At 38.2% G+C, this 13,257-nt stretch overlaps 1 protein-coding gene across 1 annotated transcript in view; it reads left to right on the forward strand.

Annotated features, from left to right (window-relative positions):
• Positions 1 to 13,257, forward strand: part of MYO3A (myosin IIIA) — a 229,463-nt gene that overhangs the window by 44,931 nt on the left and 171,275 nt on the right. The window contains 4 exon segments of the mRNA XM_032593843.1: positions 42 to 118; positions 4,210 to 4,355; positions 6,939 to 7,004; positions 11,120 to 11,275. Of these exon segments, the coding sequence (XP_032449734.1) occupies positions 42 to 118; positions 4,210 to 4,355; positions 6,939 to 7,004; positions 11,120 to 11,275 (445 nt within the window).

The following is a 13,257-nucleotide window of genomic DNA, read 5'->3' on the forward strand; positions in this document are numbered from 1 at the left end:
GTAATTAATGCAGGAATGTAAGTCTTGTTTCTTCCTTCCAGGTGTGTCTGCACAACTCACCAGCACTTGGCACCGTAGGAATACATCCGTGGGAACACCATTTTGGATGGCTCCTGAGGTCAGACGGTTTTGAGAGAGACAAATGTAATATTGAATCCTTTCTGGCTTTCCTTTTCATGCATGCACTGTCGCCCCATGTTTAGGAATGTACTAGAAGGAACGTCAGTTGTGTCATTTTTATGAGAGATTTTTGTATGAGAAGGAACATGGGAGGTGCTCAATACATGGGCGTGAATGAATGAATGAGTAAATGAAGGATTGAATGAATAAATCCAATGAGGTCAATAGAAACTGCTTGCGGCCTTAATTTTCTGTTAAATTTACTTTTAGTTGCTCAGCATATATCTATACTATTGATACTTAGATTTTGTTTTTAAACTAAGAAATATTATGAAAATCCCTAACCTTTGTTTAGTATCAGATTTTCGCTTATTAACCTATGTAACAGGTTCCTATATTGAGTGAGTCTGCCTGGGAGGGCCATGCTCATCTTGGGTGACTCTTGGGAAGTGGTGAATAAACTGCCAAAATTGCTGAGGGAGAAAGTTTTCTAGAGTCCCGTCTTCTCTCCACAGCCCCTGTTAATGCCTTTAATCTTTTTAATTATGTTTATCAGTAAAGAAGACTTATGTTTGAAAACTCTCAGCCTCTGGGGAGGGTTCTGCTATTTATCTACCATTTTCTAGGGAGTGAAGGGAGAAGAAGCAGTTCAAATACTACATTAATATTGCAAAATTTTAGAACTAAGTGTGTTTGAGGATTAAATCTTTGTGTGCTGTTTCTATTTTAATACTAATTCAATTATTACTTGCAAAAAAGTAAAATGTAAATGTAAAAGATGGAGAAAGGATACATTATCTCAAGAATCTTTTAAAAACTCCAATGGATTAAAAAACTCTTTTTTCTTTTTAATTTTTTTTAATATTTATTTACTTTTGAGAGAGAGGGAGTGTGTGCGAGCGAGCACGGGGGAGGAGCAGAGAGAGAGGGAGACACAGAATCTGAAGCAGGCTCCAGGCTCCGAGCTGTCAGCACAGAGCCTGATGCGGGGCTCGAACCCACAGACTGGTGTATCATGACCTGAGCGGACGTTGGACGCTTAACCGACTGAGCCACCCAAGTGCCCCTGAATTAAAAAACTTTTAAGCAAGGTGTACATCTTGGAATAAAAATAGCGTAATCTTATAAACAAAACCAAAATTGAATTAAGGGATTCTCAAGTGAGAGTTTCTTCAGTTTGTTCTGATGTATTACTAGTGTTTTAAAAGCTCATGACAAAATTTTAAAACTAAATTGATAAAATATAGGGATAATATTAAACAGTGTATCTTATTTATGTATATTAGTAATATAAATGCTATAATATGTAATAATTGTACTATTATTAATATTAAATAATAGTGTAGCTTTATATTTTTCATATGTTATAGAAACAGACCATTGTTATATGTGTAAGTTTGCTTTTAGTGAAAAAGCAATTAAAAAAAAAACTTCTTTAAAGTGTTTTTTTGAGAGAGAGCATGACTGGGGGAGGGACAGAGAGACAGGGAGACATGGAATCTGAAGGAGGCTCCAGGCTCTGAGCTGTTGGCAAGAGCCTGATGCAGGGCCTTAACCCATGAACTGCAAGATCATGACCTGAGCCAAAGTCAGACGCCCAGGCACCCTAGTAAAGAAAGCAATTTTGATTAGTGGATCTTGGAACAACTCTCACATATAAGTAAAAGAAAATATTTTGATCTATCTAAAATTCAATTATCAGAGTATTAAAGGAGTTAATCATAAAATTGACACTCCTTAAGAATGCAGTTACTCGACTATCATTTTACTGGTAGGTCATTATTTATTTTCAGTAAACGGGGTTTGAAAGTGCTTTCCTGCTTAACAAACCAATGGGTATTACATAAAGGGGAAAGATTCACTGCCGTCTTTTCAAGCTGTCATATAAATACATATATATTCCATATTTTGTGCATATTATATGTCTTTCTGTAATAAGCATTTTCTAACTTGTGAATAAGTGTCAGTATTTCAATAAATGTCCATTTATTTAGAACTGTTGAGGGGCACCTGGGTGGCGCAGTCGGTTAAGCGTCCGACTTCAGCCAGGTCACGATCTCGCGGTCCGTGAGTTCGAGCCCCGCGTCAGGCTCTGGGCTGATGGCTCGGAGCCTGGAGCCTGTTTCCGATTCTGTGTCTCCCTCTCTCTCTGCCCCTCCCCCGTTCATGCTCTGTCTCTCTCTGTCCCAAAAAAATAAACGTTGAAAAAAAAATTAAAAAAAAAATAAAATGAATAAGAGATTATGTATATGAATGCATGTATTGTTAACTTTACCTTCTTCTTTTCTAATTAATTTAAAATTAATTATTAATATTAATATTTTATTAATATTAATATTTTGTGCATATTATATGTCTTTCTGTAATAAGCATTTTCTAACTTGTGAATAAGTGTCAGTATTTCAATAAATGTCCATTTATTTAGAACTGTTGAGGGGCGCCTGGGTGGCGCAGTCTGTTAAGCGTTCGACTTCAGCCAGGTCACGATCTCGCGGTCCGTGAGTTCGAGCCCCGCGTCAGGCTCTGGGCTGATGGCTCAGAGCCTGGAGCCTGCTTCCGATTCTGTGTCTCCCTCTCTCTCTGCCCCTCCCCCGTTCATGCTCTGTCTCTCTCTGTCCCAAAAATGAATAAACGTTGAAAAAAAAAATTAAAAAAAAAAAAAAAGAACTGTTGAAGAGTATATTTTGAATAACCAGCTATCTAGCTAATGAAGCTATCTAGCTAATGAAGCTAACATATATACCAGATCTATGTTATTAATGACAAATCTCTTAGATTAGAAAATAGTAAGGGAAATAGTTTTAATATGTTCTCCATAATTAATGGCATAAATTTATTTCAGTGTTTTTACAGACTCAGAGGCAAGATTGTTCAAGTCAATTATAAGTTGAAAAGTGAAACTCTTGATTTGACATTTAAAAAAAATTTTTTTATGTTTGTTTATTTTTGAGAGACAGAGACAGGGCATGAGCAGGGGAGGGAAGAAAGAGAGGGAGAATCTGAATCAGGCTCCAGGCCCCAAGCTTTCAGCACAGAGCCCAATGTGGGGCTTGAACCCATGAACCATAAGATCATGACCTGAGCCGAAGTCAGACGCTTAACTGACTGAGGCACCCAGGCACCCCTTGATTTGATATTTTTAAATTAAAGTCTAGATCAAAGGTAGCAGTTGTTGGTTACATAAAACCATCCTTTCCAAACTGAAATCCGTGTGTATCAGGATGGAGGGCACAAGGGAAATAGTGACCATGATAGGTGAACATATACTTTTTACAAGCCATGACACTTTGCAGAGAGAAAGGGGATGATATTTATAATGACTCTAGGAAAGCAAGCATAAAACCAAGAATGTCTTAGGCAAATTGGGGCATAAATTCACCCAAGCCTTTGGTGAGATATTCCAGGATCACATGTAGCCATAAAATAATGAAAAAAATATGGTGGGGCAAAATACATTTTTATATTATTCCTTGAAGATACACAACAGAACAGAAAATTCATATGAATGTGTTTTTTTATTTTTAACAGCTTTATTAATATAAAGTTCACATACACATACCATATAATTAGCTTATTTGACATGTACAATTTGATTACTTTTAGGTGTATATTTACAGAGTTGTGCAACCATCATCAGAATCTAGTTTTAAAGCATTTTCTTTCCCTCTAGAAGAAATCCTTTACTCAGTAACAGTCACTCCCAAGCTCTCCTACACTAGGCAACCACTAATCTGCTTTTTGTCTGTGGATTTGCTTATTGTGAGCATTTCATGTAAATAGAGTCATACACTATGTGGCCTTCATGTCTGGCTTCTTTCTTTTAGTGTTTACCCATGTTGTAGCATGTATCAATAGTCCATTCCTTCTGATGGCTGAATAATATTCCATTGTATGCATATACCATATTTTGTTTATCCATCACCAGTTGATGGACATTTGGGTTGTTTCCCCTTTGGGGCTATTATGACTAATACTGTGAATATTTGTCACGTGAATTTTTAATATAAATTGGGGACTTTTATGCTTACTTTTGCTACAATGCTTGCTAAAGTCATAAACTTCACTTTTTCCCCCCCTATTTTCTACTAGGTGATTGCATGTGAACAGCAATTGGATACCACTTATGATGCCAGGTGTGACACATGGTCCCTGGGGATCACAGCCATCGAGCTAGGGGATGGAGATCCTCCACTGGCCGACCTGCATCCTATGAGAGCACTCTTCAAAATACCAAGGTCAGAGGATGAACATGGGGTACAGTATCTGTAGCCTGTCTTTCTTCCCCAAGCCAGTGCTCATCATGGAAATATTCAACATATTTCAGCAAGTTTGGAGCACAGTGGCCTGGAATATCATTCTGCCTATTCTGAGACACTGTATTTATTCAATGGTTTCATTTTCCTGGTCTAAGTAAGATCTTTCTCTTGACACTCAGTGTGTTTTCCTTTTTGGAGGACTTGATCTCAGAAAACAGCAGTTCCTTTCACTCTTGATCCACTCCCAAATTTGTCAGGAAGGCCCTGGGCCATAGTCAGTGCAACAGTGATTCGCTTTGCTTTACTCTATCAATCCAGTAATTTTTTACTACTTGCTAAGATGTCTCTTTGGAAGTTTAAAATGATGTTACTAATAAAATTATAAACAGATTTGACTGATAAAATAGTAATGATTTTGAACTTGTTAATATTTTGAACATATTAACATAGAACAGTAACTTTAGAATAATCTCTTTGGAGCCACGAAAGCACTTTCCTATCTACGTAGACCCCTCCCCTTCAGTGTGTATATTGACAAATTTTCCCCTTTTTATCGTATTACTAATTAAACACTATTTTATACATGTTTTGGTTAGTTCCTAGATATTTCCAAAACCTGATTTGAAAAGACTGCCTGTTTTTAATACAAATATGTTACCTTTTGAGGGCTATCTTAAAGACTGTGCCTGGTACCATAATTCTAATGGAGTGCACACCCAGGGCCTGTGATGAAAGGGGTCTAGGGCAGGGTAGTAGGGTAGTATGTTATATAGCTTGTTACCACTCTCCATTAAACAAATTTTGTCACCCTAGTGCCTATAGCATGTAGAATCATATATGCAAAGCCCTGGGGTGCAGTTCTCCAGTCCTAAAGAAATAATGCCAATATGTCGTATTCATGTCTAAATGGGTCCATTTGGGACATTTGGCATGTATTTAAATTAGTAGAAGACCAAAGAATTTGAGTGTGTTTTTAATTTTATCTTTGACCTTCCTGTCTGATATACATGTTCTGAATTATAATGCCTTATCATCCTTTATGTAACAATGTGAATGTAAATCTCAGGTCTGACTTACTTGTAAAATATACTGCTTATTCGGTAAGAGGGGAAACAAGATTACAAAAAAAGAACAGAAAACCGGCTCTCTGCCAAGTCTAAGCCATTTCATTAAATTTGAGGAAAACAGAAAAAAAAATCTATGTTTCCTAACTCCTACTGTCATTCAGTGTGTAAGAAGCACTGTACTTCCTGAGCCATTTTAATTATGGTTTAAACTACCAAGGTTGTTAGCCGGATGTTATTACTCTTGGTAGTGACACCAGATGGAGGAGGAATGACACCACCATTCGTGTTTATTGCACCTGTGAGCAAGGTGCTTCTGGAAACTACATTCTCTTACTTATTTCTCCTTACTTCTGCCACCATGTCAGAGTATATCTCTGACATGAAGTTCTTAGAACACTAACTGTAGAAATAATTGGGGGGAAAAAAGGGATCTGAAAAGCTACCTTGTTCTGAGTGTTCTCAAATCATCAAAACTTTGTTATACTCAAAGCAAGCCAATAAATCTCTTAGAAAGGAAATTTTCAGGAGGACGAGAAACAAAGCAAGACCATTGGAGAAAAGAATTACTTCTTTTAATGTGCAAATCAGCAGTCTTCAAATGGCCCTGAGAATTGTACAATGAGCCCTAGGCGTGATCTAGGGTAGATGAGTGGCTGCACTTTTCTTTAATGAGCCTGTACAAACTGTACACTAATTTCATTATAAGCTATTTAAGGAGTAATGCAGAACTGAAGACAAAGTGTTTCCATTCTACTAATGAAAACAAAGAGCTGTTAGAATTAGCGTAAGGCAGTACTTCAGCAAGTTCAGCCATCATGGTTGATCAATGCTGCTTGATTACAGAGTTAGATCAGCCTCATTTCCAAGTGATGTGCCTTTGTATTCCTGAACATGCCAAAAACAAAAAGATTTGTTTGGCCTAAAAATAAGAGAAACTAATAACAAAATCTTTTAAGTGGCATTCAGAGCTTTATAGCTAATCATATTTTCCAGTTCCTTACTTTCGTAACCTTGTTTCCAGAAGCAACAGAACAGCTCCTAAAGGCATTCTATTAATGCCCCTCTCTGCCACAGTCTCCCTCGTATTCTGAACAGCACACCTTTGAGGTTACCTCTCTGTACCCTGGATATTCCTCAGAGGCTTCTGCAGGACTCAGAGTTAAAAAAAAAGTCTCTAGTATTCATTGTTTCTATTCTGCCAAGTTATTGATGTTTCCCCATAGGGCTCTCAGGTAAAAGCAGAAAGACTCCTTAAAAGAAAAAAAATTTATCAGAAAAATTGGGTCATCTATTAAGTGCATTCAGAGAAACAAGCTGTCATTTTATATAAAGAATGATTAATAACTAATTATCTGTCTTTGAATTCGAAAATTGTGGCCCTGCTTGATGATGCCTGGCAGAACCTCTGACTGCAGTAATGCATTAGTCTGTCCAGCTCTGATTGTGCACTGACTGACCAACGTGCACAATCCAACCTTGATTCTTATTTTTCTAGGAATCCACCCCCCCATCTAAGGCAGCCTGAGATATGGTCAGCAGAATTCAATGACTTCATTAGCAAGTGAGTAACAACAGAGTCTTTCTTTAAAAATTGTTTTCAACATTTTTTTTTTTTGAGAAAGAGAGATAGAGTGTGAGTGGGGGAGGGGCAGAGAGAGAGGGAGACACAGGATCAATCCAGGCTCCAGGCTGAGCTGTCAGCACAGTGCCCAATGTGGGGGCTCGAACTCAATGGACTGTATGATCATGACCTGAGTGGAAGTTGGATGCTTAACCCACGGAGCCACCCAGGTGCCCCAACAATAGAGTCTTAAAAAAAATGAGAGAGAGAAAGATACCATCTTGCTAGAACTTTGAAATGTGCCTTTTACAACCATTCCTCCATGCTTCTGAATCTCCTCCTTATGTCTTATCTATTGAATAGCCCAGTAGTTTCTATTATTTTCTTCAAAACCAAAAACGTTTCTTCTGAATGTTCAGTGAATTCATTATTGCTCTAATAATGATCTTAGGGTCACGTTTCTTTGTTTAACCATAGCTATGCTCCTGAAGTTGCATTGTCCGTTTACACATCCTTCTGTCCACCTGCCTTTTGCAAGCTGTGCCCTTAGCATCTTCCACACACTCAACCCAACCATCATCTATTCAATCGGCTTTTTAACCTTTCATTTATCTGCACCTCTCATTCTTGTTACCATCAGGGAATTTTCATTGCAATCAATGAATCAGATAATTGTACAGGTAAAATGCTTATGTATTTGAAATTTAGCGAACATTATTTATTTGGAAATTCAGTTAACAGTTTTTTAAATGTTTGTTTATCTGACACAGAGAGAGACAGAGTGTGAGTGGGGGAGGGGCAGAGAGAGAGGGAGACGCAGAATGTGAGGCAGGCTCCAGGCTCTGAACAGTCAGCACAGAGCCCGATGCAGGACTCGAACTCATGAACTGCGAGATCCTGACCTGAGCCGAAGCTGGACGCTTAACTGACTGAGCCACCCAGTGCCCCTCAGTGAACATCTTTAATTTGACAAATATTTAGCACAAGTGCAGCACCTTCGGACAGTTGACTTGAAGATATGAGTGAATGATTTCTAAATATCTGCCCCACAAACCTGTTTTCACAGTCTTACTATTTTTTCACCATAAATTAATAATAATAATAGTAGTAGTAGTAGTAGTAGTAGTAGTAACAGTAGTAATAATAAGGTAAGGGATGACGCAGTTTGTAATTGGAAGAGAGAAGACATTAAGAGTTAGGTGTGTTACATCATCAATAATAATAGCCAAACTGTGGAGGGAGCCCAAGTGTCCAGCGACTGATGAATGGATAAAGAAAATGTGGTGTGTGTGTGTGTGTGTGTGTGTGCGCATATATATACACATACAACAAATATTACTCAGCCATGAAAATGAAATCTTGCCATTTGCAACAACATGGATGGAGCTACAGTGTATTATGCTACGAAAAATAAGTCAGTCAGAGAAAGACAAATCTTACGTAATTCACTCATATATGGAATCGAAGAAACAAAACAGATGAACATATGCCGGGGGAGAAAAAAAGAAAGAGGCAAACAAACCATGAAGACTCTTAAAGATAGAGAACAAACAGGGTTGACAGAGGGAGGTGGGCAGGGCACGGGCTAGATGGGTGATGGGTATTAAGGAGGGCACTTATGATGAGCCCTGGGTGTTGTATGTGAGTGATGAATCACTGAACTCTACTCCTGAAACCCATATTGCACTGTATGTTAACTAACTAGAATTTAAATAAAAATTTGAAAAGAAAAAAGTAGGTGTGTCAGACAACACTCAGAAAATGTGGAAACGGCAAAGAAAGTAGAGGAACCAGTCATACTCACACATTCTACAATCATTGGTTTTTCTACCAAGAATATCTGCTCGTTCCTGTAAAGACAAGAGGCTTAGATTTAAGGGTTGTGGAAAATCCAAGGATTGATAGTCCATTTTGTTCCCCAAATTTCACATAAGCCCTTATTATTGAGTATGCACCATACACTACAGAATATTTAATAAACACATCTCTTGGGAGAATCGCTGGTAACATTGAAGGGTTCCCCATGTCTGCAGTCCTTTCGCATAGCTCCTTGAATGAACTTGTTGATTTTGACATGTTTCACACAATTTCACCTCTGAGTAACATTTCCTGATTTCCTCTAGGCAGCTAGTTAGTATTCTGTCCTGTGTGCTATCACTGTATTTTTTTCTTCTTCCCCTAGGAACATTGCCACTTTTATTTAACTGCCTCTTTAGATGCCTCTCTTCCCAGCTAGACAGTAAGTAACTGCAGGACACTGAATATGCCGTATTTGTCGTTGTAATGCCAGTGTCCAGCAGAGTGCCTGGTACACATCAGCTATTTGAACATTTTTTAAATATTAAAAAAAATTTTTTTAGAGAGAGAGTGTATAAGCTGGGAAGAGGCACAGAGGGGGAGATTCTTAAGCAGGCTCCACACGGGGAGGAGACCAATACGGGGCTCGATCCCACGACCCTGCAATCATGACCTGAGCTGAAATTAGAAGTTGGACACTTGGCTGACTGAATCACCCAGGCGCCCCTCACATCAGCTATTTGATACAGTTTTACTTGAATAAAATAATTTCATATGTGATTCTACTCAATACATTGAACAAGTGCTACAGATGTCAGAAATTGATGCATTCTGTTAATGAAAATAAATGAAAACTAAGAGCACTTGTTCTTAATTTCAGACATCATCCTTATTCCTTAGCGTATTTTAACATCCTTGGGAAATATGTTATTGCTTAAGCCCAGGAAAATAAATTGCTAAATTATCATACCAGGAGGAGTAACAGTACAGATTAGAAACACCACTGCCCAAGTCAAGGCATGGGTGTCTTCTTCTTCTTCTTTCTTTTCCTATATCCCAAGTGTCAGCCCAACTCTGACCAGTTGTCTTGCTCCTCTGAATCTCATGGTTGGAAGGGTACTGGAAATGTATACAGCCCAAACCACACACAGAGCATAAATCCTTCTTGAACATGTGCACTGAGTGGCCATCCATCAGTATGTAACCATGTCCAATAAAGGTAATCATACTTCCCAGTGCAGCCCATTCTGTCTGAGAAGCCTTCCTGTTGGAAAGTTCTTCCTTATACTGACCTGAAATCTGTTTCTCTTTTAATTTTTTTAAATGTTTTATTTATTTTTGAGAGAAAGAGAGCGCGAGCATACACGTGCGAGTGGGGGTAGGGCAGAGAGAGAAGAGGACAGAGGATCTGAACGAGGCTCTGTGCTCACAGCAGAGAGCCTCATGCGGGATTTGAACTCACAAACGTAAGCTCATGACCTGAGCCAAAGTCAGACGCTTAACCAACTGAACCACCCAGGTGCCCCTGTTTCTCCCTTAATTCCATGAATCGATCCTAGGTTCTGTGTCACTTTTGACCACTGAAAACTGGTCTAATCCCACTTTCAAATATATGAAGACACCTGTCATGGCTGATTAGATGTCCCCTTTGTTCAAATGTCCCTTTCGTGATGCTATTTCAGGTGTTCTCACTACCTTTATCCTTTCTCATGCTATGATCCCGTTGAACCTACCAAGAGGTGCAGTGTGCCTTAGTAAATCTGCTTCATATACAGCTCTCCAAAAACATCTACTGGTGTGGAATTTAAACATCTTCAACACATTAGCCTTCTCAAGTAGGTTAGCAGCTTGATTACATAGAAAGAAATAGATCAATTGAGAAGCCTTTAAAAGCATTGTGGGAGGGAAAAGGAAAAGTTTGTTTTAATTTTAGATAACCATTCAAACTGTAATGACTTCAGTGCTTCCTTCTTTAGCTCCTGGCTTGTAAAGGAGACTTTGCAGCAGAGACCACATTTAATGACCTCTATGCCAGCGTGCTTGCTGGAGCACTAGGGAGGAGTGTTTAGTCGGAAGTTGGTATCACTGTAGTCTCATCACTCACGGATGTGTGCACTTTTGTAAACATGCATTCTTCGTATTGCAGTTTGACTTTTTTTTTTTGAGGTCTGCTTTGCAGGATGAACATTTGAGAGGAGCCTCATCCTCTTGTGTTATGATAGTCCTTAGCAAGATGAGTAATAATGCCAAAACTCGAACTTATCTAACAATTGCATGGTTTTTTTTTTGTTTTTGTTTTTGTTTTTTTGCTAGTGCAGGTGCTTGACTAAAGATTATGAAAAGCGTCCAACAGTATCAGATCTTTTACAGCATAAATTCATTACTCAAATTGAGGGCCAAGATATGATGTTGCAGAAGCAGCTGATGGAATTCATTGATATTCATCAAGGCATGGGAGGCACAGAAAAAGCCAGGTAATCAAGTAATATCTTCATTCCAAACATCTTCTAAAGACTCTGAACAATTTTATAATGCAATAGGTGTTAAGGTGAGAAAAGAACTCATTTAAATTCGTTCCTTGTGGTTGGGAGATAAGGGGGTACTTACATGAAAAGTGAATTCACATGTTGAGTTGCATCCCAGTATTGGTAATTGCTGGCAGCATTTTCTAAACAACTTTATCAGAATAAAGAATATAAACTTCAGTAGGTGATTAGTATTGGCATGTCTCTTCTTGTGTTTTCTGCTCTTCTGTAAAGTAAGGTATCTTAGATTTGAGATTAAAAAGGAACATAAGCCTTCCAAGACATTCTGATAGTATTATTTCTTGGATCATTTTTTTCAGGCTGAACTATACTCAAAAACCATTAATATTTTCCTACTTCCTATTTGGGTTTCTAATAAGATACTATGCATAGTTTTTATAATATCAAATGTGTTTTTTACTTATTATAGATCATATGTATGTTTATTTCAGGGATATAGATGTAGATAGATATAAAAGATACAGGGAAGTATATAACAAAATCAATCAGTAAAACATTTTAATCTGTAACCTTTTAGTATCTTATGATGGATATACATTTAAAGAAATTGGAATAGTATTTATATGTGTTCTGTAGCCTGCTTTTTTTTTTCTTTGTAAGCCCCATCGCCTATTTTGCCCATTCCCCACCTCCCTCCCCCCCACCACCCCCCCCACCGCCGCATACTGTCTTCCCTCTGGCAACCACCAGTTTGTTCTCTGTATTTATGAGTCTGTTTTTGTTTGTTTCTTTCTTTGTTTTATTTTTTAGATTACACATAATAGGTGAAATGATATGGATTTGTCTCTGTTGGAGGGTTTTTTTTTGTGGAATTTATTTTGAGAGAGATGGAGAGAGCGTGTGTGTGCACTCAGGTGAGGGAGAGGCAAAGAGAGAGGGAGAGAGAATCCAAGGCAGGCTCCACACTATCAGTGCAGAGCCCCACGTGGAGCTCAATCTCGTGAACTGTGAGATCACGACCTGAGCTGAAATCAAGAGTTGGACGCCTAACCAACTGAGCCACCCAGGCATCCCTGGACTTGTTTTAGTTAGCATCATACCTCTAGGCTTATCCATGTTGTTGCAAATGGCAAGCTCTCATTCTTTTTTATAGCTGAGTAATATTCCACGTGTATGGGGAGATATATATATATTGGGTTGCTTCCATATCTTACCTTACCTATTATAAATAATGCTGCAGTGAACACAGGGGTGCATACATCTTTTCAAATTAGTGTTTTCATTTTCTTTGGGTAAATACCTAGTAGTGGAATTACTGGATTGTATAGTATAGCCATTTTAAATTTTTTGAGGAATCTCCATACTGTTTTCCATGGTGGCTGCACCAATTTACATTCCTGCCAACAGTGCACGAGCATTCCCTTTTTTCGACATCCTCACCAATACTTAATTATTTATCTTTTTATACTAGCCATTCTGACAGGTGTGAGGTGATACCTCATTGTCATTTTGATTTGCATTTCCCTGATGATAAGGGATCTTGACCATCTTTTCATATGTCTGTTGGCCATATGTATATCTTTGGGGAAATGTCTATTCAGGCCTTTTTCCCGTTTTTCATCAGATTATTTGTTGGTGCTGGGTTGTAGAAGTTCTTTATGTATTTTGCATATCAACCTCTTATTGGATAGGTCATTTGTGTGGATTTTCTCCCATTCAGTAAGTTGCCTTTTCATTTTGTTGATGGTTTCCTTTGCTGAGCAGAAGCTCTTTATTTTGAAGTAGTCCACATAGTTTATTTCTGCTTTTGTTTTCCTTGCCTGAGGAAACATATCCATAAATATGTTGCTAAGGCCAATGTCCAAGAGTCTACTGCCTATGTTATCTTTTAGTTTTATGGTTTCAGATCTCACATATAGGTCTTTAATTCATCTTGAGTTTATTTTTGTGTATGGTGTGAGAGAGTGGTT

This window comes from Lynx canadensis, chromosome B4, assembly GCF_007474595.2.
Source record: "Lynx canadensis isolate LIC74 chromosome B4, mLynCan4.pri.v2, whole genome shotgun sequence".
Taxonomy (NCBI): Eukaryota; Metazoa; Chordata; class Mammalia; order Carnivora; family Felidae; genus Lynx; species Lynx canadensis.